Here is a 20,162-nt window from a genome sequence, read left to right on the forward strand (position 1 = left end):
TCTCTCACAACCCCATGTTCCTTCATCCCCCCCGTCCATCTCCTGTCCTTTGTCCTCTCCGTCACTCCACGCTTCCCTTGCCCCATTTTCCCCTTCCCTTTCTTTCTCTTCGTCAGTCTCCCCGCGTTTGTCTCCCCGTCTCTGCTCAAGTGGCCCTCTCTCTCTCTCTACCAGTTTCAGCTTCTGTGTCTCCCCCCTCATTCTCTCTGGTGTTAGCCATCTTCTCTTTCAATTTTCCAGGAGGGTGAAAATGGTGAGAGGGAGAACAAGAACTTAGAAATGAAACAGAGGGTTGTAAAAAAAAAAAAAACACACACACACACAGGAAGCAATTGTCCATCTTCAAACACGGTTCCTATCTTTCCATCTAGTCTTGGTTTGAAATAAACGAAAGAGAGGTGAAGGAGAACAGAAATGAGACAAACTCGAGCTCTGTTTTCTCGCCCAATATTCTCTTCATCTGGGGCTCTGTAATACAGTTCTCACAAGTGCAGGCATTTATAGCTGTGTGACTGACAGAAGGAAATTGTACAACATTAAAAAGTTCTCCATTAACGACAAGTACACACTCAAACAAACAGGCACACAGAAATACACGTAACAGACACACACTCACAATCTCTGTGTCTCTCTGTCTCTGTCTGTCTCACACACACACGCACACGCACACGTACACGCACACGCACACACACACTCGCAATCTCTCTCTCTCTCTCTCTCTGTCTCTCACACACACACACACACCACTCACAGCTGTAATAGTAGTGATGCCCGGGCAGGAACTCGAAGCCCAGGGAGAAGGGAGTGAACCTCTGGATCTTCTCAGAGAAGCGCACGGGGCCGAAGGCAGCGCGGGGCTTGTTGCACTCCCACCGCTTAATTGCCCCCCGCGTCTCCACACAGCCCCGGAACCGCCCCTCCGCCACCAGGTAGAGCGCCAGGACCTCAGGGGGGGCAGAGGTGGGGGCCTCAGGCGGATAGTAGGGGCAGTAGATGTCCAGGTAGTCATTGAGGTCCACCTGGATGGAGAGGTCTCCTTGCACCAGCCTGGATGGAGAGAGAGAGAGAGAGCAGAAATGGGCACTGGAGCACTGGGAGGCCTTCACTTACGCACTGATTACAGCAGCCAGCCCGCGGCCGCCAGAACAGCACGCGGGGCCGCTGATGACCTAACCGTTGCCAAGGCAGCCTCTGGGCTGTTTCTGAGAGGCGAGTGGGAGGAAGCAGGAAGCTACGGGCACAGGCCCGGTCCCTCTGTGCGTAGGTTCTCAGCTCGCTCAAAAAAAAAGAAAAAAAACCGGAACAGGTCTCACAAACACTTTTTCAGCGTGCAGACGCGCACTCGCTGTACGGGGAAACGTTTCATTGTTCTAGCACACATTCGCCCTGCTTCCTCCCACAGATCCAGAGCCACTCCACAGCCACCTCAGCTCCACTTACACGACTGGGCCCCAGGGGTCTGGCCCTGGGTGGACTGTAAACTGAAAGCATAATTTTCAGTCATCAAAGTGAGGCTTTGACAAATACTTTACAACGTGTAATATACATTTTGAACTGAGCGGCCCCTTTAAAATCTCATGTCTTGAATCATTTCTAATGGTACGTGGAGCGGGTGGCAGTGTTTTTTTTTTCTTCTCTTCTTCGTTGCAAAGCGAACGCGCTATAGATTATGGCACTTCAGCGGATGTGTGCGCGCGGCATTTTCATCGGGCGAAAATATAAATCAGGGGAATCGATTCGATCGAGCGGCGCTTCGAAAGCAACAGCGGCGCTCGCATCGCAAACAAGGTCAAACGTCTCCCGCCGCTGGACGCCGGAGCGCGGAGGGGGCGAATCTGTAAACACGCGCGCCGCCCCTGCATAATCGAGCCACGGCAGGGCGTGCGAAAGGAAAGACTAATGGCTGCAAAAGCGCGCACGCACGTCCCCGAGCAAAGAGTCGGCCATCTTAGGGTGCAAACGCATGACTGGACAATATCGTTAGGGAGACGCCGGTGAATTCATAACCAGCCTCATTTCGACACTCATCTCCACACAGCCACCGCAGAAAGCCGCAGCCCATGTGCACTGTTTCACGGGGAGTATCACCCCCCCCCCCACACACACACTCCTAACCCTGACAGATACAGGGGCTGGGGGGCGGAGAAGGGAGAGAGGTGAAGATGGTGGTGGGGGGGGGGGGGGTGGAAGGGAGAGAGAGAGACAGAAAGAGAAAGAGGGGGTTCTGTTATAATTAGAGGCCCTGGAGAGCGCCTTGTAAGAGACAGCGAGAAGACAAGTTGTATTTTAATTGGTCTTGCTCCGTACAGAGGGAAGGAGAGAGGGATGAGGGGGGGGGGAAGAGAGGGAAAGAGAAGACAGGATGTGCAGCCAGGGCTGCAAGTTCAGGTCCGTCACTGGGGGTCTTTATAGGAGAGCGACAGAGCGGAGGAAGGAAGGAGAGACGAGTGCGAGAGTCAGTGAAGGAAGGAAAGGAGAGGGGAAAGGGCAAGGAGAGAGGGAGTTAAGACGGTGACTATTGAGAAGAATAAGTTTCTGGACGGAAAAGAAAAGAAGTGAAGGGGAAAAAAGAGGGGAGAAAAGAAACAGCAGAAAGCCAGAGCAATATTAAGCGAAGGAGGGAAAAAAAAGAAACACCTGAGAGAGGAGAAGAGAAATTGCGGAGAGGTGGACTTAAATGAACCGGAAAAACAAAACAAAAAAAACTGCGAGACCACCATTGTGAAGCAGCGCACAAGGGAGAGAGGGGGGGGAAGAATAAAACCGACGCGCTCGGAGGACTCCACACCATTCTGCATCATGACTACAGCCCCATTACACTAACCAGCGCCGCGGTCAATACCAGTCGCGCAATATCGGCAATCAATCAACCTGACGGGACGGAATCGATCCCGATTGCTCAAATGCGACTTAAACAAGCCAATGGGATCAATTCGCTGTCTGCGCGCAAAACACCCCAGAATAACAGCGTATCTCAATTAACAGCGCCTTGGAAACGCCGGGCGCGGCAGCACAGATGCGTATCAGGGACCTCGGCCGGTTCGAGGCTCCTGTCTGTCAAAAGCACAGCTCTAAGGCGCAAAGCTCTGCGATCTATTATATATCACATCTGGGTTCTTGCAGCAAGGAAATTCATTTTAAGATGAAAGGGGTTTATGCAGGTAACACTTCCACATTTGACCATATTTCACATTTTCAGGGACAACTGGCACAATGAAAGGACTACGGGGCTTGTACCTAAATCTCTAATTTGTGACAGGAGTGACGGTTACTACCTTCCCATTCCAGGGTCTCAAGATGTCTTAATTTGAATGTGTGGGATACAATCATGTGTCACAGACGTGTGCCATGGTATGGTAATCCAGATTCTTCAGTGCATTTCACAACAAATACAGATATGGGCAATATAAATTGGCCTGGACACTGGGTGGCTAGGTTAAAAAAAGATAAAATAAAACAAAAACAGAAGGGGTTGTGGGTAATGGCTACTTCAGTTCTGAAGGAAGCATTTGTTTACCGACTGATTAGAACACAGCTCTTCCCTCTCCACATAACAACCTTGCCTTTTATTTTCTCACTCTTTCTGCAGTTTTACTCTCTATTCTTTCACACTCCTCCATCACGGCTCCCTTCATTCACTCACCCCCATGCAACCCCCGGATGAAATGTTTGTTGGTAATTGCAGAGGGGTGCTCGCGTGCGCGCGTGTGTTTTGTGTTTGTGTGTGTGTGTGTGTGTGTGTGCGTGTGCGAGTGTGTATGTGTGTGCGTGTGCATGTGCGTATGTGTGTGTGTACGTATGTGTGTGAGCGTGTGTGTGTGTGTGAGTGTGTGTGCGCGTGTGTGTGTGTGTGTGTGCGTGTGTGTGTAAGCGTGTGTGTATGTATGTATGTGTGTGTGTGTGTGTGTGTGTGTGTATGTGTATGTGTATGTGTGTGTGTGTGTGTGTGTGTATGTGTGTGTGTGTGTGTATGTGTATGTGTGTGTGTGTGTGTATGTGTATGTGTGTGTGTGTGTGTGTGTGTGCGTGTGTGTGTAAGCGTGTGTGTATGTATGTATGTGTGTGTGTGTGTGTATGTGCGTGTGAGCATGTGTGTGTGTGTGTGTGTGTGTGTATGTGCGTGTGTGTGTGTGTGTGTGTGTGTGCGCGCGTGTGTGTGTGTGTATGTGCATGCATTGGCAGCGTTCAGCCTCTCCGTCACTCTCTCGCTCCCTGGCTCCCTGACTCTGAGACGGGCTCGCTCTAATTACAGGCAGCTCCTGAAAAGCGTCGGCGCGCGGCGCTCAGAGAGCAGGCCGTGCAGCATGCAGCTGATCCTGCGTCCGGGGCCCGCGACGTGACCGCAATACAGCACCAGCCCGCTCAGCTCCACTCCTAACGCTGCGTGCGGCTGCGCGGGAGAGCACGCAATTTATACACAGCTCATCACTTTCCCTGCGCTGCTGCTAAACTACTGCTGTGATTTAATGCAATGAGTACTGAAGGCTTTTACACACACACACACAAGCACGAATACGCACGCACACACACACACACACACATGCACACTCATGCATATACACAGACGTGCACACACACATGCACACACACACACACACACACATGCACACTCATGCATATACACAGACGTGCACACACACGCGCCCACACGCGTGCACACACACATGCACACACACGCATGCACACTCATGCATATACACAGACGTGCACACACACATGCACACACACACAGGAGGATAAGCCCTTGCATATTTTTTTGTTTTTACACAAAAGTCCTTATTCAGCTCAGTGTATCCAACTCACGTCTCACAACTCAATAACTGGATGTTGGTGATTAAACCATAATGCTGTGGGTTATATTGCTTTATTTATTTGTCATTTCTGTAAATTTCATTTCCTGGATGAAAGGCTTTTGTGTGACACTACCTATATGTAAATATGTTTATATATGATTTATGTAGAGGATGGCCACATAAGCATATATAAATATTCTCTATCTCTGTATATACACAGACACATACATTTACATATATATATATATATATATATATATATACATACATATATACATGTATAAATATTTTTATTATGTTTATATATGTGAGAGTGCTTATACGTATGGGCACTGTTATGCGTATAGGCACACAAACGGTCACAACACCTGACCCAGTAGAATGACATTATAATGTAAACAAGTGAATTTCCAGGATATCTATTCTGCGCAATGCTAATAATTCCCGAAGACGTATCAAAGTGCTCAGTGGAGTGTGCTCATCACTGCTGAAAGGAATAAATCACAGTCCCTAATTATTCATTCTGGGTACGTGGCTCAGCCATTTTTTTTGTACGTTGTCCAGGAACGTTTAGCGTCCAAGGAATATGACAAAAAAAGAGAGGGAGGGACAGAGAGGCAAGCAGGGAAGCATGGTAGTGTGTAAAATGGGGAGAGGAGGGGGGTGGGGGGGGGGGGGGAGGGACAAACAAAAAACAAAACAGAAAGTACATTCTTTCCCCCAAAGGATTCCATCGCTTCAGTGCCCTTTCACTCCACAGGCCATCCCTCCATCACAGAGCGAAAGAGGGGAACAGACAGCGCCGCCCGAGCCAATGGAGCGAGAGGGAGGGAGAGAGAGAGGGAGGGAGGGAGGGAGGGAGGGGGAGCGCAGATCAATGGCTCATTCCTCTTCTCCGTCGCTTTTCGCCCGTCTCGTCGCGGCGTTTTGCGTGACTTCCTCTCCGCGCCCGTGACCCCCGTCACCTTTCCGTTCCCCTCCGCTCTTCACCCACCGCCCCTCTCTCCCTCTTCTCCCTCGCTCCCTCTCCTCCTCGCTCCCTCAATCTCTCTCTCTCTCCCCCTCTTCCTCTCTCCCTCGCTCTCTCCCTCCCTCTCTCTCTCTCTCTCTCCCGGGCGGCCCGCGGGGTCAGCAGGAACGCCACGCCCGTGTCAGCACGCCGCGGCCTGCATAACGAAGAGACGGCGGCGGATTTCGAATTAACCTCCGCTCCGCTCTGCGTGCGTGTGCGTGCGTGCGGGCGTGCGTGCGTGCGTGCGTGCGGGCGTGTGTGCGTGCGGCGAACCTCCGCCCCGGACAGCAACACAAGGACGCCTCGCACATTAGAATATCACAACCCGCACCACAGACAGCCCGCTTCCCCAGCTCACAGACACAGACACAGACACAGCAGAAGAAGGGAAAAAAAAAAAGAAAGAAAGAAAAAAAACAGGATTGTGAGAAACGAGCGGCTCAGACTTCTCTGTTGTGTCTGGACAACCCGTCAGGCAGCCGCAGACGAACACGCACTCAGAGTTCGGCCATCTGTTCTCCCGCACAGACGAACGGAACAATCCTTCCCCGAGCTATTCTCCTCCCTCCTTCGTATTTATCCGTCTGTATCTCCGCACATTTTGTGAAGGACGGCAGGAAAGGGAGCCTTGGTCTTGACCTTTCACAGACCAAAACAACCGGCAGGCCTATTTTTTTTTATCTGCGGTCTGTTTGCGTTTCATTTGGCCTTTCCGGTCGTGCTGCGGTCATCGATTCCGCACGTGTCGGTATCCGGCTCGTTCGTGCTCCGTTCGTTCCCGGGTCGAAAGTACACATCCCGTCAGGGAAACGCGTTCTGAGGGGGCCTGCCGGTGTTCTCGTTTACTGTGCGATTGTTCCGGGGCGGGGGGGATTCATCGGCGGTCTGAGGAACGGAATTGATCCGTCCCGTTCCGCGGCCGGGAGCCCGGCGTTCCGGCGTTCCGGCTCGGAAAACCGAGCTCACGCGGCGCTCTGAAGGGAGAGCGCAGACTACTGGGGCTCACCTACGCTGTGAGCGGATCTGTGCGTGAGCACGTGTGTGTGCGCGCGTGTGTGTGTGTGTGTGTGTGTGTGTAGTGTGCGTGTACGCGTGTGTACATGTGCTAGTGAGAGAGGGGTCGTGTGTGGGTTTATTCTGAGCAAGTACAGCGGTACAGAGTGTACGCGAATGCACACATTTGTTTATGAGTGTGCATGTCTGCCAGAGTGTGTGAGCACATGGAAGAATAAGTGTACTTACAGCGTGCACACTGTGTGTGTGTGTGTGTGTGTGTGTTTGTGTGTGTGTGCATGCGTGTGTGTGTGTGTGTGTGTGTGTGTGTGTAGATGCATGTGTGTAGGCATGTGACCGCCTGCGCGCACGTTTGTCTGTGTGTATCCGTCGGTGTGTGTGTGTGTATCCGTCGGTGTGTGTGTGTGTATCCGTCGGTGTGTGTGTGTATCCTTCAGTGTGTGTGTGTGTGTGTGTGCGTGCGTGCGTGCGTGCGTGCGTGCGTGCGTGTGTGTGTGTGGGCCTGTGGGTTAGCCCGCTGTTAGCAGCCTGATAGTTCTGCGCTCCTGTCTCGGCGGGGGAAGATTTAAGCGAGCGCGCCCGGCTCGGCCCCGCAGGAGCCGCTGGCCACACATCCTGAAATATTCCACAGCGGCGTTATCTGGGGACTCTGCTGTCCATTTCCAGGGCGCGGTGGTCTGCGGGGCCTTCTGCTGAAACGCGCGCAGCATACAGCACAGAGCGCGGGGCCCGGCGTCCCCAGGATGGAGGCACCCCTGGCTCCTCTGCCTCCTCGCAGCTAATCTGGACCCCGCTCTGCGAGAGGGTGCCAGATGGGGGGGCGGGGGGGGGGGGGGGGGGGGGGGGGGGGGAGGGGGGCGGGGGATTTAATTTGGGGCACGATGCGGAAGGTGGCCAGGGCCTGGGGTCTCGGAAGCTGATTCACTGTGACGCTGATGTTGGGCCTACAGGTCCCTATCGCCGCATAGCCTTGGGAAAAAAAAAAATAAAAAAAGACAGACTGTTCCGAGCTCAAGCCATGCCAACTCTCACACCGCTTCCCATCGCCTCAGCGAGACTCCCGAACCCAAACACCTCACCCCCCCCGCCCACACCGGGAGGGAGTCAGAGCTGAAGAGCTGGAGGCCCAAGTGAAGCAAAGGGCTTTTCCCAAAGCCCGCAAACACGGGCGAAAACATCCCATTACTTGTGCACGCTTCACGAGGGCGTGGAGGGAGCAAACAGGGTTAGACACACAGCGGCCAGGGCAGCAGCCAACACCGCACTGGAGCTAAACCCGCTACCGCTCCCACCAACCGCAGCTTCACAAACCTGCAGCGCTGAGCTTCAACGCGCACGAGTCACAAGGGCTCCTATCCTCTACAGGTTTATAACCGCGTCATGGGGGCCTGCCTGCGCACGTGTGTGTGTGTGTGTGTGTGTGCACGTGCGTGTGTGTGTGTGTGTGTATGTGTGCACACGTGCGTGTGTGTCTGTTTCTAGCGGGCTGCTGAATGCTTTAGCAGATCCTTAACGCGTCGGTGTCACGCGGTCTCGCTGGCGCAGCGGCGTACAGCAGCGGCCCGGCCGGCGGACCCGTCGCCAGGGCGGGGTCAGACCTCCGGTGGAAAGGCGCTCCGCGGGCCTCATTGTTCTCGAGCGGAGCCGCTCGGATAAGAACGCCGGCGGTGTAAATGGGTTAGAGCGGGCGGGGAGGCGGTAAAACGCGCACGCCGGGCTGGAAAAGGGCGCCTGCTAAGCAGAGAGGTAATAACAATAAATCAGGCCCCAGTTTGGAATTCATCATTAGAAAGTGGGTCACAGTTTTGATGCTGTGGAAATCTCTCTCTCTTTTTTTCTCCCTCTCTCTCTCTTTCTCTCTCTCTCCCTCCCTCTGTCTCTCTCTCTTTCTCCCTCTCTCTTTCTCTCCCTCTCTGTCTCTCTCTCTCCTTCTTCTCTCTCTCTCTCTCTCTTTCTCCCTCCCTCTGTCTCTCTCTCTTTCTCTCCCTCTCTATCTCTCTCTCTCCTTCTTCTCTCTCTCTCTCTCTCTCTCTCTTTCTCTCCCTCTCTCTCCCTCTCTCTCTCTCCTGCGCCGTCGGGCCAGGTTTCGGGAGCCTCAGCCGCGCCGCCATTGGCCGCACCCTGCCCGGGCGCGCTCGCTCGCCGGCGCCCCCCGGGGGTGGTTGGCGTGCAGCGCGCGACCTGCAGCCCCGTGCGCTCGGCCCGCGGACCCTCGTTTAGAGATGTCAGGCAGACGGGACCCAGCGCACGGGGAAGGGGCTGAATTATTTAGCAGGGGCCTCCTGAAGGAGACAGCTGCTCCCGCCATCTCCGCTCTCTCGCCCCCGACGGGGAAGTCCACCTCTCCTTCGCGTTCTCTTCCTCTCCTTCTCCTCATCCCTCCGTCCGCTCCCTGTTTCTCTTCCTCTCCTTGCCACATTCTGCTCTGCTTCCACTCCCCCCCCCCCCATTGCCACCCATCCCCTCCATCCCCCATCCCTCCCTCCATCCCTCCCACCCCTCCTCTACTCTCTCACAGTGTTTACTTAAGCACTTTCACGGTCACTGCATTGTAATCTCATGGGACAAAACTGCCCTTTTTCTCTCTTCCTCTCTCTCCCTGTGCTATCCTTACCATCCCTCCCTCCCTCCCTCTCTAACCTTCTTCATCAGAAATTTTGAGATTCAAATTCAAATGCGCTTCAAAAAAATAAAAAATAAAATAAAAGGTGAGATGACACAGCAGAGCCCTCCTTTCAGTACGACATGAACGCACTCTCTCACCTGTCATTTACATAACCGACATTAGCGCTTACATTTAAACCAAAGACTGTGACCACGACGAGGACGGCAACAATGGTTTACCATCGTCACCATTTAACCTCCTTTTAATTCTGCGTGTTTTCCTCCTTTCCATCACGCGCTTGCTTCCCACGTCCCTCGCTACAGTCCTGTAGGGCTGGGGGAGGGAGGCGACGCCGGGAACACGCGCTCATTTCTAACGCGATGGGTCTTTTACGGCATCTCCCTCTGAGAAGCAGTCACGGGCAGCTTTTACAGCCAAGAGAAATTACACTTTGCGTGTGAAATCAAAATCAACTGAAGAAAACCGTCGATTCCAGCTTTTTCGCTCGCGAGGTGAACGCAGCCAATATACATGGAGTACGCGCTCCTGCATTATCACAGATATGTATATTAATCCAGTGTACGTGGTAAACAGTTAAAGGTGTGAGAGAACACCACCGCCGCTGTGAATGCTAATAGCCTTGACACTGCAGGGGGAGAGCCTAGCGACCCTATTTTATTTACACATCAGTGACCTTGCAACAGAGCCGGTGAACGCTTTTTTCAGAGGGGAACAGAGAGACAGGTTAAGAGCACCGATGACCTCACATAAGCAGAAGGAAAACATGTCTGCCAGACTGTGGATTCTTTTCCGACGGCTCCTCCATTTGTAAATTCGATTCAGAAAACGGAGAGAGAGAAACTGCCGGCTTAAATATATATTTCCCCTTAAACGAAGTTATGAGTCTGCGTTGCATAATTAGAGAAGTAATTACGCTCCGACACATGAGATTGATTGTGCTGTTAAAGAGCATTTTAATCGATGAACACACACGCTATCATCAGAATAAATAAACAAATATCCATCTACTGTACTGCCGCTTCAAATGGGACTAAACAAAAGGGCCAAGACATTTTGCTTTAACTGCCCGCTTCACTGAAAATATATTTCACAAAGTTTGACATAAATATTATTGCTCGGCTACACGGCTAGATGCTTCTTTTCTTTCTTTTTACATTTTACTTGAAGGCAATGGAATTTTCCTTATTGATGGCAGAAATCTGCTTAATTACTTGTGTGAAATTGTCCTGGAATGGAGAGCGCATCAAATTGCGCTGCACAAAATCATTTTTCATCGACGGGTGCCGTTCCTGTATTTTATGGCGGCTCACTTTAATCAGCGCTCAGACACCCGTCCCGCGCGCGGTATTGGCGGCTGTATGGAATCGGAGTCGAGCCAAAGGTCTGCACCTCTGAGCGATCCTCCAAGTCCACCCGACGCCAACATAAATTGGGTAAAAAGGCACCGTAAATACAACTGCCAAATCTGACACAAGTGTAAAATGTAAGAAAATTTAATTTAAAAAACGGAACCCTAATATGATACAGATGCTCGGTAGTGGGCAGGGCGGGGTCGGGGGGGCGAGGGGGGGGGATTGGGGAGGCAGTGCGGGGCAGCAGGACTGCAAGCTGCGGCAGAGAGATATTTCTGGGCGAGGAGGAGAATGTCAGCACGGCACGGCTAGCTAACGAATGCTATCAAATTCTCCAATCCCCTTTGACTCCATCAAGCAATAAACCCGACTCGTAGGGGTGTGGCCTGTAACTCTTTCGAGTTTTCTAATATGAGATTGACATTTGCGTTCGCAAGCGAACTGGCATTCGTAAAACTTTATTTAAAAAAAATAATAAAATAATTCCTGTACAACTGGTATGGCACCCTGAAGACAGAGACTCCAAAATGTAACGGGCCCTTTTCTGAGACAGCAAACACAATATGTCAAACCATTTCATACCGGGGAAGAATCGCCTACCACACATTTAAATATGAAACGCCTTGTGGTAGATTTCAAATAACGCAATAATGCAATATCATCGCAGAGCACAGCCTGAGAACACAGAGGAAGCTTTTATTTCATATTGTAATATTGGCAGCATTACTGAAATAAAAGACGCGTCTGTGTAGTGCATTTAAAAATAGAATACGAATAAAAAGCAACTCCGTATAATTGGATTCTGGTTGCAAACGTGATACAGATTCTGAGGACTCAACCTAATCACAGAACAAAAATACATTTATTTGTTAAACTGTAAACATTTTTTTTTTTCAATATACAAACCTAAAGTTGGTTCACTTTATTTACAAAACACATCACTGAACAATGGCAGCATGAAATGTGGTCTTTTGGCAGGGAGGGGGGGTTACTGAAAACCTTATTTTGGGAAAAGAAAAAAATAAAATGAATTTGCTAGTTGAAGCTTGACCCCATTTTAATAAGCTGTCTGGACTGACAGTGTGTGACAGAGATAGGGAAGGATCGGGACAGAGCAGGTAAAGTGGATTCCACAAACAACCTGAAATTTATGTGCTACCAGTTATTGCAAGAGCAGCTAAAACAACACATGCACATTCAACTGTGTGTGCAGGCACGCATACACACGCACGTGTGCACAGACACACACACACAAGCACGCACAAATACACACATGTATGCACACACATGCAGGCACACACACGCATACACACACACACACACAAATGCACACACACGAATGCACACACACACACACGTATACACACACACACGCAGGCACTCACACACACACGTATACACACACATGCACACACACGCATACACACACACGCACAAACACCCACACACGTACACATGCACACACAAACACACACACACGTACACATGCACACACAAACACACACACACACACGCACACACACAAATGCACACACACAAAGTGCATGCCTTTGTGAAGCCACCTCATTGGAGACCGCAGGACACATCTTATTTGGCATTCTATAAACATATTGTGCCAGAGTGACATTTTGCCAGTCACATTTTTCAGATTAAATGGTCAACAATAAAATGTGACATTTTCAAACAGGGGACATTCCTACCACGTCCTTCTCCTCAGACTTACAAGCATTGAGAGGGAATTTTCACAAAATGTGTCCTGACATTGATAGTAATACCTTCTGACACCTTCTCCCCCCCTCGATCTCTCCCCCCCCACCTCCTCTCTCTCCCTCTCTCTCTCTCTCACCTTCTCTCCCTTCCCTCAGGGGTTCCCTTGCTGTTTTGGGAGTTGAAATCTTTTGACTCCTTCCCCATCATCCTTTCATAATGCGTTTTCCATCCTTCTCTTTATCCGTTGCTGGAATAATGGGTTTTGCATTAAAGGTGAAGCTGCAGCCGGCAGCATCTCTCCCAGCACTCAGCAGCCAGGGCAGATTTTTGCAGAGAAAAGAAATGGTTTCAGAATTAATATGTAGTATGTAATGGGGAGAAATCAAATTACCTGATGAAGCTCTTTCCCATTAGAGGGCAGCCATAGAGGTTTGCTGTGCTTCTCACGTTCCCTCACCAGTGTCCCCATTTTCCCTCCGCCCCCCCGCCCCCGCCCCCCGCCCTCTCTGAGCATGTGTGCTCCGCCTCCATTTTGCACCCATTTCTAAATCACCAAGCAATATTGACACAGTGATAGGAAAGTGAACTTCAGACTGAGGGGCACACGATACACATGCACACACACTCACTCACACACACGCACACTCTCTCACACACACACACACACACACATACACACACGCGCACACACACACACACACACACACTCTCTCACACACACACACACCTCACACACACACATACACACACACGCACTCACTCACTCTCACACACACACACACTCACTCACACACACACACACACTCTCTCACACACACACATACACACGCACGCACTCACTCACTCACTCACGCACTCACTCACTCACTCACACACTCACACACTCACACACTCACACACTCACACACTCACTCACACACACACACACACACACACACACACACACACACACACACACACACACACACACACACACACACTGAATATGAGACTACGCTCAACTGGGCCACAGCCATTAGTGGACAAAGCCCTGTTGGACGGCACGGTGCAGATTAATGAGCATTGCTCCGTGTCGCGCGGAAGTGTGCCATCCTTTCCTAAGAGTCTGTGGGTCCCGCTGAACCGGAGTGGCCCCCCCCTGCCACAGACCGAAATCTCGCTCTGCTCCGCGCCGCGCATTAGTGTACCTCTCTGCTCCAAATCCACCGTTCGCCTCGCGCGGGGCTGTCAGGGAGAAAACTGCTGCTTCTCTTCATTTTTTCCCCTCATTGTTGTCCTGCAGGACCCAGGGGCTCCCCGACAAGGCGCGCAGGAGGAGCACAATAAGTGATGACACGGGCGAGCCCGAGTCAAGCAGACAGCTGGAGCGGCTAGCAGAGCCGCGGGGCCCCAGCCTGAGAGCGGAGGCCCTCCACGGAGAGGGACGGGCGAGATGGGGGGACGGGTGAGAGCTGGGGGGGGGGGGACGGACGGGTGAGAGCTGGGGGGGGGGGGGGGTCGGGCGAGAGCAGGGGCGCGAGCAGTGCGTAAGGAAACCACCGCACAGACACCAGGGGCCCGCACACGCGCCGGGCGAACCAGGAAGCCAGCCGCGCGCTTAAAAAGCTGGGCCGAAGCAGAGCGGGTCTAAATCGACCGGCCCGGTACCTGCGCGGTAACCCCCACGACTAACAGCCCGTCTACGAGCCGCTCTTCCCCGTTCGCAGCCCGCGCGTCTGCTTCCTGCTTCCTGCTTCCTGCGGCGCGCGCGCAGCCAAGGTGAACCCAGGTCTCGGCGCCGCGAGGACCGCTCTCCGAACACGCGGCGGAATTACTTCTCGCACCAGCGAGCATTTGTGAGTAAAAAATTAAATCAAAAAGATTGGTTCGTTCTTCAAGGTGTTAAAAATTCAACTGCAAATTTGATGCAGCCGATTCCGCATCCCTCCCCATCCCCCCCCCCGCCCTCCCCCACTGGCCCACCCCAAAACCATTTCTTCCCTGACTGCCCCACCACAAAATAAGATCGACTGATGCCTGGATCACCACTATGCTAAGGATGAAAAAATTTCAAGCATTTTCATCCATATTGGTCCTTATATTGTTTTCAGTTCATAAAATAGTGATTGAACACCATAACCACCTGGTACACATAAATCTAACCACCAAACAAATACCATTCAGTCCTGTAACAAAAACCATTTCTTTTTTTTTTTCGGTAATCCTTCTGAATTACAGAAAAACACACCACTGGTGGTATTCCTTTTAAACATACCCAGTGAGTAAAAATATATTCGAAGAGGAAATCTGGTCGTTCGGTTTAACAATTGTGGCTCTTTGTACAACACTGCATACCGATTTCTAGCAAATATAGCATTTTTAGCTGCCTACAAAAATGCTTTTCATTCCTTTCAGGAACCACATATTGGGACGGCGTGCCAGCATCATAAAAACCGTACACACAAGTACGTTTACGACTCAAAGGAGGAAGCGCTGCCGCGGCTGGATCATGTCTAAGGCCGGAGCGTGATTCATCTGCTACCGCAGGACTGCGCAATGCCAGGAACCATTTTGGCTGTGGGAGTTACCCAACGCACAGCACGTGCCTCAAATAGCTAACTGCAGGTACAACATTCATTTCAACACGATGAATACAGCAGAGAACAAATTCATGAATATTTTTTTTTTTTTTTAATCCAAGGCTGTAAATTTGAACAGTGTCGATGTGAAAGGTTAACCAAACAGGCATTTCTTTTTTATTCCAAGACTTACCGAGAAGGTCAGTGTTTACTGCCTAAATGGCTATATACGTATACAGTAGAGCACACCTCTAATGGTTATAAATCCACATGAGCCATATAAACTGGAACTACAACCATAACGGATAAACACTTTGTGGAATTTTTCTTGTTCAAATGTAACTGGTGAATTTGACTGACAAGTCACAGAAAATGACTTTTTATACTTTTAATTTTAATTAGATTCAGCTATACTACAGATAACGGCTAATTGGTCAATTGGGGTGAGAGCTTTCAACGATCACGTAAACGACGGTGCGCAAACTAGCACGCGTTCAGTCTCGAGCGCGTTCAGTGGGCTGCAGTCTGCATCGTACTTTCTCCTGACTGCATCATTGTTCCGGAGTAAGAGAACACAATGCCATTCAATAGAGAGAAACATTGATTACGCTCAAATCACTGAAACACATTGTTTCCAAAGAATGGGGAAATAATGTGGCAAACAAACTGATGGGGGTTTGTTTCAGAGTGCACACAGCACTGCACGTACTGCAACGGAAGAAACACCACTGGAAAAATAAAAAGGGTTTACCACTCCACAGAGGAGACAACAAAATGCGAGACAGAAAAATTTGAAGTGTGAGAGGGGAGAGAAAATGAAGCGGTGATTGTTTTATTTCTTTGTTTGCGGGAAAGCAAGAAACCAAACAACATAATTATCTTATGCTGGATTTCTTGATTACAGTTCACAGCTTTTCTAAGTTAATTATTTGTGGAGGAGACATGCAAGACTAGGAAAGACTTTGTACCAATTATGAAAGTCCAACTAGATGTGAAATGCATTTAGAGGTGCAATCACTGCTTCTCTGATGGCATAAAATTACAGATGTTTTAGCTGTCAATTTGAATATATGTATGTCTGGGAAAATTCATTTTGCTTCTGCTGTGTGTGTTTGGGGAATGGGTGTGTGTCTATGTTTTAACATGAGGTCATTATGTAAAAATAAAAAACAGCAATAAATGGTTACACACTTAAATGCAGGTCTCTCTGAGCTCATCCAGAGTTGATTTCAGGTTTATGCATACAGATAAAATACATGCATGGAACTGGAAACAGGCCTTTGCACTAGACACACCCAAATAACGCACTACTGAAGGAAAAGTACGGAGGAAGGACAGAAGGGGGTGGTTTGCCAAAGAAGGGAAGAAATGTAAAAGGAAGAATGACTAACCAAGGTAAAATGAATACTGTATATTGTCTGAACAAATGGCATTTGTCGTCCTTAAGAAATGTGTCCCAACTTGTTGAGGTGGTTTCACACAAATTTTAAAGAGGGGGAGAGAGGGAGAGGCACAGAGAGAGAGAGAGAGAGAGAGAGAGAGAGCAGGGGGCAGAGAGAAAGAGATGGAGGAAAAGCCAGAGAGAGACAGACAGACATAAATACATAAAGAGAGTTATTTGCAGTATGTAGGCGAATGTTATAGCCTATCTCCGGCGTTGTTTTTATATTAACCCTCTTCATCTTGTTCGAGCAGTTTGGCAGCAAAGTGTTTTTGCCGTCATCCTGAAACAACCTGGCCTGAATTAAAAATACAGCAACAGGCGTGGCTCACGCCTCAAGACTGGCCGCAGAGAAACCGCAGGACAGGAGAGACGTGCGCACGACAGGGAGAGGAGGGAGCGACAGACTGTCAACAGGAGGACAGAAAGATGCCGAGGGCACACGCTGTGGGAAAGACTGCTACAGTGAGGGGGAAAGGACACACCCATGTGTAATGGGCTGCTCAGCTGAACTTCGCCACAGTGCAGTGTGCAACGCTGTGCCACATGGCAGTGGACTCCGGTCCACAGAGACCAGAGCAGCCCCTTTTCTAATCTATTCAATGCTATTGATCGAAGCCCCTTTTGGAATTGGAAAGTCAAAATCTCCCGCGTTCCATGATACTAATTAACTGCTGCAGAAGGGGGACCGGAGTTCCCCGTTACTCAAGCAATGGGGGAAATGTTCCCCCAAACCCAGATACAGCACGGCTGCAGCTCAGAGGGGTTCACAGTGTCCCTTTTAGTAGCCTTTAAAAAAAAAAAAAAAAAAAGCCTGAGTTTAGCCCAGCGAGGGTAGCCCAGGGACTGATCAGAACAGCACAGGCCGAATAAAAGGCAGCAACCTCTGAGCCTAAGGGAACCTGAACTGAAGAGTGCTGTAAACAATGCCTTCAGGATTGTGTGTATATGAAAGGGGTAAGATACTACCCACAAGGTGCAAGTGAAACACCGATGTGGAACATTCTATCGGTATACCCAAAGGTACAGGGCTGCTTAACCCACAGGCTTTTGTTTTTTTTTGGGAAAGCCCACACCAACATCAACGGTGCTTGGGAATCATAACTTTCGGCTTAGCTAAAGAATGTGAAATCAAACCGTTGCAGGTAGGCTCCTGTTAGTCACCCTGGATGACATTTGAAGTTAACCGGTGTCAGGCCAAGACATGAATGCCAACGAAAACACGTGTGGTTACCGTGATGCTGTAGGCTACTACGCAAGAGGCAAAGATATAATTAAGGTTTGACCAGTACAAACAGCGCTTTCTCCTATCACAGTGACACACACGTATTCAACAGCACGGTGGGGGAACTTAAGGACGCTTCCCCAGCAGCCGCGTAAAAAACTTGGAAGTGTTGAAAAATAAATGGTCGTACGGTTTAGATTAAGCAGAAAGTGCAATGTTACGTCATAAACAAACGTCCAGTGAAATGCATCCCAACTGGAAGCCCTTTACCCTCGTATAGGTTTTAAAACGCTCTGGCCTGTGCCTACCTTGTGTTGGTACTGTTCCAGAAGACAACGTGTCTCTTCGCCAATGCTGCGGAGACTACATGTAGCATAAAAACGGTCGTCCTCCAAGCTTTGGAAGTTCCAGGACACCAAAGCCAACCCATGACGCCTGTCGGACACTGTTTGTGGATGAGGAGCAGTCTCCGGTGGTCGTTTTGGTCGAAGTAGGGGGTTGGGTGAGTTAGAGACAGGTAAAATATACGGCAGAACGCCTTGGGCAATAATTTTTTTTAAAAGGTAGTCTAGTCCATCCAGTCCAGATCAACGGTTAATTCATGCACGCCATCTATTTTCATCAGTAGATCCAATGTAGGTTGCGTGCGCTAAACACGGCTGCAGAGTGCGTGACACTGAAAATGTGTAAAGATCCAAATAAATCCAAAAAAAGTTCCAGTGGTGTGTTTGTTGCCTCCGTCAAAACCTCTTTCCCTACCGTTTGTTAAACTGGCTATAGGCTAGGCCTAATTACGTCGTCCGTAAAACGAAACACAATTTTGTATTTAAACAAAACTTAAATAATTTTATTTTTTAGTTTAAGTAGCCTGTATCGTGCACATTCTCAATTCATATTTCTTTCGGTTTTAAAATCAAATAATCTGAGCCACTGGTTGCACGCGACCTATAAATATGTAGATTTACAATATATAAATATACTATAGTTTATAGCCTACTATTTACGACGATCCATGCAAGTAGATAATGTACTGTAGAGCGAGTAACTTTGTAGGACTTGAGGGAAAGCTTTAGAAGAGGAGAAAAAAGAGAGGGAGGGACCATCGAACTTTAAACGAATCACAGACGAAGATGGGCGGTATTAACATTGTTTAGTTCTCAAAGGTGTGTAAATGCCTTCAAACGGCGTTTTACATTTAGGAAGGAAGTGCATTATACAGAGAACACACTGAATTCACTACTTTTAGTTGCTACTTGTGATTGTTTTCTTTTCTTTACATACGTCGACCATTGAAGTGTTTTCCAACTGTAAACCATTCAGTGCATTTTTTTCTGGCGACTTCTGTACCCGCAGTAAACGAATGATTGCTCAGTAGCCTATTCCTCAAATTGTTCATAATCAGGATATTATGTGTGTCTTACCATATAATGAACCATAGTTTTAAATTCAAAATGGGCGGTCCTTGCAAAGTGATTAGCGAGAATGCGAAGCGGCGACATTTAAAAATATTTTTTCTTGACTTCGTGGATAGTGGTACAGTTACGGTAAGGCCTAGATCTGAGGCTCTCTCCTGAGTAGCCTACGGCAGTTCTCAGGCCCAGACATTATTTTTTATGATGAAGTGGATGCTACTGGCCATAGTGTCAAAGGTAAAACAAATAATTAAATACCAGACTCTTCAATTTTCACATAATTTCCCAAAAGAATTTAACCACTGTCGAGGAAAACAAAATCCGAGTGCGCCTCGCTGTCATTATTCAATATTGTTCTTTATTCACGTGCAGACTACACCGCGCCGTTCCGGCTGTCACACTTAATTGTATCATTTTGCCTAGCCAGGAAAAAAACTTGAAACACCTATCCAGAAAAATTAACATTAAATACTTATTTGCATGCTGTGTGTTGCTCCCACGGCCCATTTGCAGTCCCATAGTTTAAAGCTAGAATTGCATTGTTTCTGAATGTCACCGTTTGTTTTTATTACCTCGCATCAACGAGCCATTGCTAAAGTGGGGAAAGCTTCTTCCTTATATTCTTTTATATTTGGTTTGTCAGTTATATTTTTTTCTCATCAATTTCCCCTTTGCATTTTGTCCTATTCAGCTGCCTCTCTGCTTATTACCAGGGCTGCACAGCCAATTATATGTTTCCTATGTTGTGTGTGTGTGTGTGTGTGTGTGTGAATTAATTTACCTTCTTGCAGACAGGGGTCTCGGGGGACTTTGTAGTGGCAGTAATCACTGTTGCCACCATGGGTGAGAGCAGTAGGCGGTCCTGTGTTATTATCTGCATATGTGTGTGTGTGTGTGTGTGTGTGTGTGTGAGAGAGAGAGAGATTACAGGAGTGTGATGTACAGAAAATGAGGCAACTCTCCAATACAAGGACACCATCGCTCATTTGAACGGCAGTACACCTTTAGGATTATTAGCC

General features: G+C 49.2%; 1 protein-coding gene across 2 annotated transcripts in view; it reads right to left on the reverse strand.

Moving 5' to 3' along the window:
* Positions 1-18,795, reverse strand: part of si:dkey-246i14.3 (ephrin-A4) — a 31,030-nt gene extending 12,235 nt beyond the window's left edge. Inside the window, exons 1-2 of one of the 2 annotated variants that reach the window (XM_035436054.1) lie at positions 18,040-18,795; positions 752-1,047 (exon numbers count right to left, since the gene is read on the reverse strand). In XM_035436054.1, the coding sequence (XP_035291945.1) occupies positions 752-1,047; positions 18,040-18,161 (418 nt within the window). In that variant the 5' untranslated portion in view covers positions 18,162-18,795. Of the gene's footprint in view, positions 1-751; positions 1,048-12,643; positions 12,905-18,039 lie in introns of those variants that run through there. The other variant, XM_035378866.1, reaches the window with a different exon arrangement.
* Positions 18,796-20,162: the final 1,367 nt, after the last annotated feature.

This window comes from Anguilla anguilla, chromosome 1 (assembly GCF_013347855.1).
Source record: "Anguilla anguilla isolate fAngAng1 chromosome 1, fAngAng1.pri, whole genome shotgun sequence".
In the NCBI taxonomy this organism is placed as follows: Eukaryota; Metazoa; Chordata; class Actinopteri; order Anguilliformes; family Anguillidae; genus Anguilla; species Anguilla anguilla.